The 14196-nt window shown below is 43.6% G+C and overlaps 1 protein-coding gene across 1 annotated transcript in view; it reads right to left on the bottom strand.

Annotated features, from left to right (window-relative positions):
• The window catches only part of Pard3 (par-3 family cell polarity regulator), a 546246-nt gene that overhangs the window by 294963 nt on the left and 237087 nt on the right, over positions 1 to 14196 (bottom strand). Inside the window, 1 exon segment of the mRNA XM_032887697.1 lies at positions 11498 to 11676. Within this exon segment, the coding sequence (XP_032743588.1) occupies positions 11498 to 11676 (179 nt within the window).

Raw genomic sequence — 14196 nt, 5'->3', positions numbered from 1 at the left:
AAACATGGATGGTTCCTATACAAAGAGGGCAGAGCAGAACTACAGACCCATGAAGAGAATTAAAGGTACAGGTTCCTTAGGTGTCTCAGAGCCACCAGACAGAATCAGAGAGCAGACCTGAATATCCAGTGACCAACACCCAGACGCTTAGGCTCTTATGTTTGGAGCAACTTCCCCAACCGTTCCTCATTTTCTTCAGCAGACCAGAATGCCAGGGAATTTTCTTATGCAGTTTTTGTTTTTCAGTGCTAAGGATCAACTCTGGGCTTTTACACGGGAGGTAAATGCCCCTCGGCTTCACACAGTTTTGAAGCTGGAAGGGATACCATCCAACTTAACCCCCATCTATCTAAAGGAACAAACAAACCAGACAAGTTATAGGACGTGCTCAACAAGATGTGGACCAACAGGCAGTTCCCCTGGGGAATCCACCACCACTCTCCATTTATTCCTCAAGGGTTTCTGAATAAGGAGAAGGCCCACCTCTTTCTTCAACTACTTATAGTTAAGCACATGTAACCACATAGTAAGCACATGATATCCAACAATTCCTATATCCAAACCTCCTGTTTTGTTTTGTTTTTTAAGGAATTATTTATTTATTGTATAAGAGAACCAGAAAAGGGCATCAGATCCCATTACAAATGGTCATGAGCCTCCATGTGGTTGCTGGGAATTGAACTCAGGACCTCTGGAAGAACACTTGATGCTCTTAATCACTGATCCGTCTCTCCAGGCCCCTCCCTAGGCTTTTTATACACAAGTTCAGCAAAACAATGATGCAGCCTCTATCGACAAACTATATTTATGGTAGTGATGGCTGGACACCAGCATATACTATCCAGTCTTCAGAAATCCACAGTAAAGTATCTGCTGGAAAACTGTGTCTTATGACGAGAACCTTTTCCCACAGGCAAGTGAGAAGCTCTTCTTTCTCTTGGAAATACACCAAAGGCAGTGAGAAGGACAACCTGAAAGGGGAATCTACTTTTTCTTTCTAAGTTACAAAAGAGCTTTCTCCTGACTTCTACTATACTACAGAACAGAGCTATAGAACAGCCAGTGATAACAAAAGCTTCCGTAGTCCCATTTCAAGGTCTTTCAAAGGAAGCCACATGGGCACTTAACTTCCCTGGATTGGTAGCATTAGACAATCTGCCAACGTCATACCGGAGAAAGCTGGACTACTATTTTAACCACATAGCCATCTTAGGCTTCTAAGGCTGTGAGAAAACACCATAACCAAAAGCAACCTGGGGAGGAAAGGGTTCATTTTACCTTATACTTCCAGTAAACAGTCTATTACTGAGGGGCAGGAACCTGGAGGTAGGAACTGAAGGAGAAAGCACTGAGGAGAGCCGCTGACTAGCTGGTTCCTCATGGCTTCCTCAGCCTGTTTTCTTAAGCCCATCCAGAACCATCTTCCCAGGGGTGTCCATGCACACAGTACCATACCACATCAATCATTAATCATACAGAGAGAGAGAGAGAGAAAGAGAGAGAGAGAGAGAGAGAGAGAGAGAGAGAGAAAGGGAAGGAGGAGGAGGAGGAAGAAGAGGAAGAGGAAGAGGAGGAAGGGAAGGAGGGAACAAGGGAAGGAGGGAGGGGGAGAGAGGGAGAAAGAGAGAGAGAGAGAGGAAGAGAGGGAGAGGGAGAGGGAGAGAGAGAGAGAGAGAGAGAGATCCCTACAAACTTCCCTACAGGCTAATCTTATTGGCAGCAGTTTCACAGTTAAGACTCCTTTTTTAAAGACAATTCTAACCTGTATCAAGCTGACAATAAACTGCCCAACTGCCCAGGTCGACTCCTTCAACTGTAAAAGGAGAAATCAAAGCAAGGTACTTCACATCAGATTAAATGTAGACCACTCCAAGAAGAGCCTGGGAAAGTGTGTTTGTGTGTGTGTGTGTGTGTGTGTGTGTGTGTGTGTGTGTGTGTGTGTGTGTGTGTGTGTGTGTGTGTATGAGCAGCGCTGCAAGTTCTCAGGGAAGAAAAGCTGTCTTACTGGAGATAGAACCTAAGTCTTGGCATATGCTTGGCAAGTGCTCTTTCACTGAGCCACACCCCGACTCCACGGTTCATCCTTTTGAGCTACAATAAGACAGAGAGCATTATTTGATTACTACCACTTAACTAAGAAAACAAATGCAGGCCTAAAGCAACTCAGAAACATTCCACTACGGTGCTGTGTACTTCTGAACCCGAAGGTGAGAAGTGTCTGTCCACACTTACGGTTTCATAAACACACAACTCTAGATGTTTTTATCTCTAATCAAATAGTAGAAATAAAATTGCATGTTGCCTCCAAACCTTTAACCCAATGCCAAGGGAAGAAAGCAGCATGCTAGGAAGGAAGCAGCCAGAGGAAGTGAACAGCAGGGGCCAGGTCCACGGTACCTCATCCGCACCGTCAGCCAAGCATACACCGGCAAGTCTTCGGATGTATTTACCTACTCATTTTTCATCTGATGTGGATTTAAAGAAATCATTCCAAAATCGAGGTAGTTGTGCCATATGCCGTCAATCTGCCAAAACAAAGTATTAACGCTTCTTTCCTTAAAAGATTCAGGTTAAAAGGTCTGGACGGATTGGCAGAACAGGTGGGGGAATTTTAGCGCAAGCTCCCACACTGTCATCCCCTCAGGTTTTTGCTTCAGCTCTCAGCTTCCAAATGCTTCCTCGGGTAAGCCAGGCCCGTGGACACATTTCTAAAAATGCTTCTCCGAGTCATAAACTGACCCTGCATACAGCTGCTCATAAAACGGAAAAAGCTGCTTCTGGAGATGAACGTTTGAGAATTACACTTCTCCACAGGAAGCAGGAGGTGTGGAAAAAATGGAGGCAGAGCCTCTGAAAGACAAAGATGCTCTAAGCACCATTCTGGCAGACAAGGTGGGTCCTCTGAGCAGGGCGCGGATAGCACTCTCCCCAGGTTACAATAAAAAATAAAAAACGTAAGGGGTACAGGAAACCTAGAGTCCCTCTGATGAAATCGTGCCACTACCGAAACTTTTGCTTCGACTAAATTAGGAACAGACGGAGGGTGGCATCTGGATATCTCAACAAAATTAAAGATAAAAGTGTGAATTTACATCCATACAGTTCAGCCCATCTGAAACCAGCGAGCATTTCTCAAATGTAGGCTTAGAACAGAATAGCTCTAACCATGTACCAGTCGTCAATAAAATCGGATAAAGAATTTTAAGAATATGTCATGTCCAGAGAGAATGAGACAGAAGGGTATGGCAGGCTCGAGCGACACCAGGTGCTTTCTGGGATATGCAGTCTGTTCTCGTGGCTGATAACCTCATCCCCGAGTCATATACATAGATGATACTTATGGTACTAAGATCTAGTAGAACTTTTTTAAAATTAATTTTACTGGTTATTTTATTCATTTACATTCCAAATCTTATCCCCTTCCCAGTTTCCCCTCTACAAACCCCCTATCCCCTCCCCCATCACCCTGATTCTATGAGGGTGCTCCCCCACCCATCCATCCACTCCCTCATGACCCCAGCATTCCCCTATGCTGGGGCATTGAGCCTCCACAGGACCAAGGGCCTCCCCTCTCATTGGTTTATGTTGTTCTTCCTAAAGAGTTCAGTTCCTTCAGTCCTTCCCCTAACTCCTCCATTGGGGACCCTGTGCTCGGTTCAATGGTTGGCTGCAAGCATCTGCATCTGTATTGGTCAAGCTCTGGCAGAGCCTCTCAGGGGACAGCTATACCAGGCTCCAATCAGCAAGCGTTTCATGGCATTAGTAATAGCGATGGTTTTGGTGTCTGCAGATAAAATGGATCCCTAGGTGGGGCAGACTCTGGATGGCCTTTCCTTCAGTCTCTGCTCCACTCTTTGTCCGTGCATAAAACTTTTTAAAGTTTTTTTTTTTAAGTTTATATTTATACAAAAAGTCGCAAAGAAGGAACAAAGAGCCCCAACGTGCTCTCTGCCCAGTTTCCTCTGACACCAATCCTCTTTGAAACTGCCATATTTCTGAAACTATCAGGCAGCACTGGCAACGTACTAATAATCTACCTTCTCTCCCATCTGTTTTCTTCTCTTATGGTCTTGTTTACTCTAAAATCTAACCCAGGACCTAAGCCACAGTTACAAGGCTCTTCTCCAATAGGAGACAGTGTCTCTGAGAATCCTGGTCAGGTCCTTTCACCCTCAATTTTGGTTTGAAGAATGGATCCTTTTGAGAGTTCCAGGGGGGAGAGTAGGAAAGTGAGAGCCCCTCGGCCTTCTCATATCACAGGGTCATAGGAGATCTGAGTGCCATTGCTGATGTAAACCTGGGGTTTGGGGTTTAGGTAAAGTTAACCACATTCTTCTGCTATTCAGTCACTAATTGTGTTTTGCCACCTGTGTTCTTTGGGAATGAACTGTCAAGAACAACCACGCTCAAGCAGGCAGTACACTCTACCTTCAGGGAAGAAAACAGTGCATTGCTTTGTGTGTGTGTGTGTGTGTGTGTGTGTGTGTGTGTGTGTGGTTTCCTATAAAGAAACGTGTCTCTTTGGTTCCACCTAACTTTTTAAATTCAGTTACAGTGATACCAGTTTGGACTCATGGAGAGATACTTTAGCACAACAGTTCTCAACCTGTGGGTCACAAACGGACCATCAGAAAACACAGATCACGATTTATCACAGTAGCAAAATTACAGTTATAAAGAAGCAATTTAATAATTTTATGGTTGGGGGGTCACCACATGAATAACTGTGATGGTTTGTATATGCTTGGCTCAGGGGGTGACACTATTAGGAGGTGTGGCCTTGTTGGAGTGGGTGTGGCCTTGTTGGAGTGGGTGTGGCCTTGTTGGAGTGGGTGTGGCCTTGTTGGAGTGGGTGTGTCACTGTGGACGTGGGCTTTAAGACCCTCATCCTAGCTGCCTGGAAGTGAGTATTCTGCTAGCAGTCTTCAGATGAAGATGTAGAACTCTCAGCTCCTCCTGCACCATGCCTGCCTGGATGCTGCCATGTTCTCACCTTGATGATAATGGACTGAACCTCTGAACCTGTAAGCCAGCCCCAATTAAATGTTGTCCTTTGTTAAGACTAGCCTTGGTCATGGTGTCTGTTCACAGCAGTAAAACCCTAACTAAGACAGGAACTGTAGCAAAGGGTCAGAGTGCTAGGGAGGTTGAAAGCCACTGCTCTAGTGAAATGACATAATCACTTTGAGCTTAGTAAGCTGTCTTGAGTAATTTACATAGACAAAAGAAGGCTAACTGTATCACTTTTAAAAAGCAATACGACTAATATGAATGTTAAGAACACAGAGGAGGGACTCATCAAAAGTAGCACAAGAGGGAGCGGGAATCAGCTGATATAATAGGTTATTAGAAATGATACTAATGAAGTTAGCACCTCTTTTACGTTTACTTATGACTGTGTGGGGGTGGGGGATACCTATGGGAGTTCCCTTGGAGGGCTGAGGAGGGCAGCCAATTCCTGACATTGGTGCCAGTAAGGAAACTGGGTCCTCTCCTGTCTCTCCAGCACAAAGTTAGAGCACTGTGAACCAAGACTAGAAACATTAGGCCATGACAGACTTGCTGAAGTTTTCCAGTCTTATTCTAATTTTAGTGAATAAAGTTGCTTATAAAAATTACGAAGTATTTTACAGTTGGCCATTTATCAAACCTCAGAGTTTATCAGAAGGTGGTACATTGTTAACAGGCCAGAATTTATTTTATCTGTTTATATGCTGGGATTAAAGTATTAAAAGTGAACTCAGGCTACGACTTCTTCATGTTCAACCATTAGGCCATTCACCAAGTCTCTGTCTTCTTATCAGTAAAATGGGAAAAGCAATGCTACCAATAGTTCAGAGGCTACCTTACAAGTTGTAGCTCGTAACACTCAGAGAACCACACAGTGCTTTGAAAGAAAGCTAAGGTGGGCAAAGTCCCATCCAAGACGCGTGTATCATTAAAATGCTGGATCTGAAGGTGGTACCATTGAAAAGTACTTGGATGTTTAGAAAGAGGGTCTTATGTGAAGCTTAGCTCACTGACATTCGAGGGGACTAGACATCCCACTCACATCTCTCTGCCTCCTAGCTGATGAAGTCAGTGGCGTGACCTACTGTGGGGTTCCGCCATGAGGCACAGCCCTTCCCGCATGCTCAGACCTACCCCACTCAGAAGTCGGAGCCAAAATAAACCTTTGTGTTTTTCACTTCTATAGAAACTGACTCCTTCATCTACCTCGTGAGAGTAACGTGAAGCTAACTGGTACACATGAGGACCATCTTTCTTCCCATGTTGCTAAAACCTAAGGGGGAATGCACTTCTCCAAGGGCAACCGACAGAACAGCACCAAGGATGCTCCGGGATGAACCACATGGAGGGTGCTCACTGGCAGGGCTATCAGTGGCTGGATCTAACTCTGACATGAAGCAGTTAAGTTTACAGGGTAAATCACCAAGGTTAGCACAAAAGCCAATTTTAAAAGACGAAATAAGGCCAAGACCCCGGTAAGTGGATAAAGACTGAGAATTTTAAAGTCAGTATGGTGTTCTCGGTATTATTGCACGGTCCAAGCTTCTAAGAAAGCTGGTGTAGCTGACCCGCTTTCCGCTGAGCCTCATGTGGCTCTGGGGGTTTTCGTCAAAGATCCCAACTTCAGTCCGGATTTTTCCTTATATATGGTAAAGTATCATATCCCAGAGCACCTTTAAATTTCATAAGTTTAAGCACAAATCTTGTGGTTTAAAGTACGGTTATATCCTAAACGTAGCAGGGAGGGAGTCAGATGAAATAGGACTGACGGTGGGACCAGGTGAGCTTAGCACTTGGAGTCAGGCTATTGTCCTGATGACTACAACCATCACTAATTAAAAGCTCCAAGTGGCACAGAGTTGAATCTAATACATAAAACAGAGGGGAACTCGCGGGTATAGAACTCTACAACAGGAATAAACATCAGAAGTGTTGAAAACAGCAGCCTAAGGTCTGGGTCCGAGCAGGACCTCCTTTAAAGCTGTGGTGGAGGTAAGGGTGAGGTGGTTTGGGGACTACTACAGCAGCACCTGTCCCTAAACTTAGCTCACAGATAACTAAGGCACCATTTCTTCTTCACAGCCAGCTGCTTGAGGGTACTAGGATATGATATTTTATATCTGTGCGTACAGTGCATGCCTACTCATGCTCGTTGAGGAGGAATGGACTTGAATATATGCAGGTTCACAAGGGCAGAGGCCAGAGGACAACCTTGTCTGTCTTGTCCTTGCCTCAGGCACTGTCCACAGGATCTCTCATTGGCCAGAGGCTGAGCTAATAAGTTAAATTTAATTAGGAAATGATTAAGTGTATTATCCAAATATGAAAAGAAGATAAATGCCACAAAGGTAAATATATGTTCCAGATTCTGTTCTGCTATGATTTCATTCAGTCTGTCTGTTTGTCTGTGTCTCTACTCTGTCTCTCTGTCTGTCTCTCTATCTCTCTCTGTGTCTCTGCCTCTCTCTATGTCTCTGTCTGTCTATCTCTCCTCTATCTCTGTTTCTATATATGTCTCTCTCTGTGTCTGTATCTGTGTCTATCTGTCTCTCTTTCTCTCTGTCTCTCTCTGTCTGTCTGTCTGTCTCTCTCTCTCTCTCTCACTCGCTCCCATTTCTCAAAGAAGAGGAGGTAGTCAAGGCCTAAGTTAGAAATCCCCTTTCCAAGTGGCTATTATGTGTCAGGTGGTCTTAAGAAAATACCCGGCATGGCCACTGAATGGAAATAAGAAAGCTAAGAGGTAAAAAAAAACATTCAAAAGCCTGCCTCTCCACCCATCTCTCTCTGAAAAGTCAATAAATTACTTAAAAAGCCATAGACAACAGAGTGAGGTGTTTTTATCACACCTCTCTTCCCCCTCCACTAATTGGATAAGGATTTTTCTTGGAAATTTGCCAACGTGCAGTTTCATGCTAAATCTACCGCTGTTTAATTTCTGAGGGAGGAGGTAAATGACTCATGGATGTGTCAATATCCCGTGGGAGACCTCTGCTTTCACACCACACTGTGGCAGTGTGGTCTTACCCACTGAACTGCCTGCCAGCAGGATCTGCTTAGTGCCTTCTGCTTGTAGGTAGGTAGGTAGGTAGGTAGGTAGGTAGGTAGGTAGGTAGGTAGATAGATAGATAGATAGATAGATAGATAGATAGATAGATAGATAGATAGATAGATAGATAGATGAAAATGTTTATTCTATTAACAGCATATAATTTAAGATTTTTTATTTTTATTTTATGTGTATTGGTGTTTTGCCTGCATACATATCTGTGCACCACCTATATATCTGTGCTCATGGAGACCAGAAAAAGGCATTGAATCTACTGTGACTATAATTAACAGACTCCAGTCGAGAACCACCACGTGGGTGATGGAAATCAAACCTGGGTCCTCTATAAGAGCAGGTAGTGCTTCTAACCACTGAGCCATCTCTCCAGTCTTCAGTATATAATTTAGATTAAATTAGTAAATTAATAATTGAGAATTTGAACAAGAGAGACACCACGTTACCCACTATCTCTACGTATCCCCTATGAGGCCACAATATCATCTAGAAGCCCGTATCGATCCAGGCCTTTCCTTCGGGAAGTGTGGCTGCGGGCGACACTGAGCACTCTTCTGTGGGTTAGAGGGAAAGCTTGTTGGATATGTCACCATTTTTAAGAAAGACAATACTATATTCAACGTTGTGTACCAGTCTGAATATTTACGATGTGAGAAGAGACAGATAAATAAATGTCCAAGAGAAGATCGTAAATCAGAGCACACTATACAATGGAATATTTCATTGTTTAAAAATGTTATAAAATTCAAATAGAAAAATCTTTGTAGTAGAAGAAAAATGTAGAAATATGCAGGTATGCAGAGCCACCACAGGAGGGTGTGTATTTATGTGTGTGCATGTGCACATGTGTGTGAGTTTGTGTATGTGTGTGCATGTGCATGTGTGTGTGAGTGTGTATGTGTGTGCATGTGCACGTGTGTGTGTATGTGTGTGCATGTGCACGTGTGTGTGTATGTGTGTGCATGAGCGTGTGTGTGTGAGCATGAGTGTGAATGTGTGTGTGTGTGCGCGCACACACGCACACACGCGCACGCATTTGTGTGTATTTGTTCACTGGTACCCACAACCAAATACTAATCAAGTCTAACACCTCGTGGCCATGAGATCTGATAAAAGGCTGTCTGGGGTGGTGTAGCTACCCACCGTTGACATCTCCATGCTGGAGATTTTACATCATCCGATTCTCCTGTTTTCCCAGGTGTTTCACAATGACAGATACATATTATTTACTACAAAGGCAGAAGTGCATTTGGTTAATTATTCTAAGCATCTCAATATGCCCCTTGCATGCCGTGCTCTGCAGAAGTGGGAAGGAGGATGATGGCTCCCTGGAGCTTCAGCAAGTGAGAGTCTGCATACAAATGATTCCACCGGTCTGAGTCCAGTGGTGGGAAATTTCCCAGTCATTCCAAGTAGTAAGACCCTATGTTTCAAATAGGATGAAAGCCGATCTGTCTGCTGATACTACACCTAAGTCACATGCCAAAGATACTGAGTCACCAACAGAAACCCAGTGACACTCACAGCTCCAGCCTGCCAACCATGACTGGATGAAACACTGTTTAAAAAAATATTTTAACTATAAACTTCATTTGCCTATAAATTTGTAAATAGCTATATAAGTGAATTCTGACAAAAGTTAAATGCCATGAGGCCTATTCAGGGATGTGTTTGGCTTCTTTGGACAGTTTATTTCAAGTTCTCTTGGGCTCAAGCTGCCCTAAAGGAGAAAGCAACTTAGTGTGGTCCCTTAGAGAATCTTCAAGAGGAAAGATAACAGCTAAATCCATGGGCACCAACACCCAAAGCAACATTTTCTTTACATTTGCTGTTTAAGACTCTTGTTGGTTTTATTATTACATTGTCATTGTGCTGGGGACTGAAGCCATTCAACTGCCCTGTCTCAAAACTATACCGCTGTCCTGATTCTTATTTCAGATATATAAATATATCTCAAGGTCTTTATTTTCACTTGAACTAATACTGATAAAGACAAGAGTGTGCTGGAATGTAAAACACAATTAACAGAAACTGCACTAGGAACTTTCACAGAAATGCAAAGAGTAAGAGTAAATACTCAAGCTATGCCCACTTCAATATTAATGTGGCTGGCGCTGCATGGTAACAGCACCTTCCTGCCATGCTGTGTGAAATTCCTGGCTACCGTGAAACTCATCCACAAACTCTCATCCTGGAGATACACCCATGGAAAATGAAAACATGGCTTAAAGTTCGTCAAGAGATTAGAGACATGGCAGAATGGGCTGGCAGGGTTCTATAGGGCCAGGTGATGAAGGATATTGACAATAAGGTTAATGGACGAAAGGGTATTTATTGGACTAAGGAACATGGGTCAAAAGAGCAAGTTGCACTATGACCAGACAGCATGCTTCCACTGCGAAGGAAGGAAAACTTGGGTTAAATGATGAAAGAAACAGATTAAAATAGCACAAAGTGTGCTTCTATGCTTCTGAGTCTAGGATGTTGTAAGTTCTTTGATCTGCTCATTTGTGTATAAAATATCTATCTCCAGAAGGTCACGCAGAAAGCAGAAAGAAGAAATTCCTAGGAAAAGAGAAGAAGAGAAAAACCCAGCAACAAAAAAAGAAAGGCACTGTATAGGGAACGCTTCGTGTTCGAGTCTTTCTTCAGAGGCTGTTTTTATAGCTCAGTGTTAAAGAACTTTCCTATGTTTTTTTTTTTTTTTTTTTAATTGTTATATTTCTTATGTACATTTGAAAGTGTTATTCCCTTCCCGGTTTCCAGGCAACATCCCCCCTTCCTTAAGGTGGCCTCCCCCCAACAGTCTAGTTCACTGGGGGAGGAGGACAAGGGGGGATGGGTCAGAGTCCAGGCAGTCCAAGAAAAGGGAGGAGTCCCTGGAATGGGCATGAGAAAGGGACTGAGGAAGACAAAAGGGGGAGGGGCATAGGCACGAGAAAGGGGAGGGGCATAGGCATGAGAAAGGGGAGGGGCATAAACATGAGAAAGAGGAAGGGCATAGGCATGAGAAAGGGGAGGGGCATAAGCACAAGAAATGGGAAAGGGAAGGGCAAGGCATGAAAAAGGGGTGGGGCACAAGAAAGGGGAGGGACATAGGAAAAGGGGGAGGGCATAGGCATGAAAAAGGGAGGGGCATAGGCATGAGAAAGGGGAAGGGCATAGGCATGAGAAAGGGGAGGGGCTACCTTTTAATGATATATTATCATTTCAAAACCTGGATCCATAGATGACCATACTCAGTACATGGCACTGAATTTCATCAGAAAATTTAAACACTATACATTAGTGTCTCTATGCACAGATGAGAAAATCACTAACACTCACACAGGGCCACAGCCTATGCCCAAGGAGCACATGACTGCACTTGACTGGTACCAAGGACAGAAGATGCCAAGGGTAACAGAAACAAGTGGAGGTGGTTACCTTCCTGTCGCAGGTTTTGGGACTTCCAGTGGTGTTCTGCTTGAGAAAGCCAGCTGTAGTGGACCAGCGGGTGGGGTTTTTCCTGGAGGGCTCCTCTGAGGAAAAGTTGTTATCACTGACTGAAGTGGAGAGGCCAGTTAAAGCTGGGTCACTGCTCCGTCGGACGTGAAGAGGCATATCTACACACGCAAAGAGAGAATGGGAATTAGCAGAAAAGAACGCCACACTGGGAAAGAGGCATTCGATCCAAAGACTAAAAAAATTTTTTTTTGTTTTGTAATTTAAGGTTTCAACACATTTACTTATTGCGTGTCCGAGTGTGTATGTGGGTGTGTCTGTGCCACGGCACACGCGTGGAGGTTGGAAAACAACTTGCACTAGTTGCGTCTCTCCTACTATGTGGGGTCCTAGGATGGAGTTCGGCTCTTTAGACTTGGAGGCAAGAGCCTTTATTGGATGAGCCGTCGTCTTTCTAGCCCAAGTAATGCTTTTGAAAAGAGACAAGGGATGGGCACGGAAACACAGATCTGGCTGGGCCTTCAAGAGCCCTGGTGAGGGAAATGAAGCAGGAGGCGGGAGGTGGTGTCTAACTCTGATCCAAGCTGCCTGATCTGGTATTCGGGCTGCACCACTGGTTACTTAGGCAAGGCCAGCTGTCCTCTACCTCTAGTCACCTGCGCCTAGAATGACGACAGAAGATCCTGCTTAACAAGGGGACTACAGGCTCCAAACAAGAGCCAGTGTCTGGCAGGTGATGAATACCAAACTGAGAGCAGCAACAACTTACGTTGATCTTATTTACCAGTGAGCCTATAAAACATCCTAAACACTGTGTAAGACAAGACAAAAAAAAAAAAAAAAAAAAAAAAAATTATTTCATCTGAATTTTTAACTGCATCTACAGACTTAGTAATATAGAATTTAGAAAAATCTTTGGACAGCCTACTAAAGAATTAGGCTGGAGAGAACCCTGCTTTTCTTCGATAAGGGAGTCCAGGAAAATGCAAAGCACACAATTGTTGCTTCCCCTTAGGACGACTGTGGCTGGTGATTTTAATTGTCCCACCTGAGTAGGTGTAGGTTCTTGTAGTAGACATCTCTGGGCGTGCCTATAAGGCATTTTTAGGCAGCTTACATGAACACGAAGGTTTAGGAATAGCATATTAGAAGAAATGGCTTCCCTTGGAGAGTCTGAATAATTTTAGTTTTTTAATGTGAGTTCAGTACTAGTCACAATAGAGAAGCATGTGACTTGCTTCACAGATAAGCTGGGCTCAAAGAGACAACAGGAACAGCCAGCTGTGGTCACAGATCAATGTTCCAGATGAGAGCCCAGGCTTCTGAGTCAGGGCACAGTGACCACAGAAATCAGTAAGTTATTATTCAGCAATGTATCAGGAAAGGCATCCAATTTCTACCTATGACTACAAACATCGCTATCAGTTATTAAGGAGAGGAATGTTGCTGTCTTCAAAGCAGAATCATAAATTCTGAAAGCTATATACTCAACTGATGGCCTCTTCTCTTCAGGGAGGAACAGAACAGTACACTAATTATAAATGCAGATTGTAGCAGCACCCATCCATATACTGAAAACGTGACACTAGAGAAGAAAGGGTTAATGGAGCCAGGGCATGAATGGATGGCTTGGTGATAGAGAACAGTACAGAACAGGCTGAGATGGGTGTGGTTCTCAAAACATTTACTTCAGGACCTAACCTTATCCAAAAAGTAGAGACCATTGTGTAGTGATGTATGCAATCAATGCTAAGACTTCAGAGGCAGCAGCAGGATGATCTCTGAGTTTGAGGCCACAGTGAGTTCAAGCCCCAGCCAGGGCTATACAATGTAACAAAACAGTAGCAGCAAAAAAAAAAAAAAAAGTGAGTGAGCCCTCAAACAGCAGCTCCAGCTCGTGGCCCAGGGTGGAATGAAAAAATGCTAAATATTTACTAATTTTTTTTCATTTTAAATAACAATAATAAACCCACTACATGCCCCATAACAATTTAAGTTTGTGACAATGATTTTACAAAAAGCAATGCACACGTTAACAGGGAAGAGACAGCCGCTACATTGTGTTTTATACAATAGAAGACACCTGGATCCCATATCTGCTTCTGCAGGCGCTACTGCTGCACAATGGAAAGGTACAGAAGAAAAGCAGCATTATAAACGTGGAGCTGGAGGGGAGATCATATTCTAATTGCCTTCTGAGATAATTGTGGAGATTCCTCTCCATACTTGAGGAATAGCAGTTTCTCAAAGGTCAGACGCAACATGGGTGTGAACATCTCCATTACATTAAAATCTGCTTGTCTATCTCACACGTTTAATGGATTATCTACTTATTCTGTAGCCTTAGTCATCTGGAAAATATTAGTTATTGAGCTATGCCAATCTTCTCAATGTTGACACATTCTCTTCCCTATCAGAAAAATCACATATGTTAACGTCTCTACTGATCTCATTGGGAATGAGTTATGGGATGGGAAGCTGTCAGTCATGCTCACAATGGGTGTGGGTTTCCAAAACCTGCTTTTCACCGTTAGGTTGAATTTTATATTTGGCAACAAACACTGTCAATCGCTGCCCTTGTTTGATGGGCTTCTGTCATCAGATACCGAAATCTCAACATCCAAGGACCTTCTGCCCTTTTTAAAAGGAAAAACAATGTTCCAGGGCCTGTGAGATGAGTA

The sequence above is a fragment of the Rattus rattus genome, chromosome 17 (genome assembly GCF_011064425.1).
Source record: "Rattus rattus isolate New Zealand chromosome 17, Rrattus_CSIRO_v1, whole genome shotgun sequence".
In the NCBI taxonomy this organism is placed as follows: domain Eukaryota; kingdom Metazoa; phylum Chordata; class Mammalia; order Rodentia; family Muridae; genus Rattus; species Rattus rattus.
Note: the sequence above shows the minus strand (reverse complement) of the source record. Positions and strands in the feature narration are given on the sequence as shown.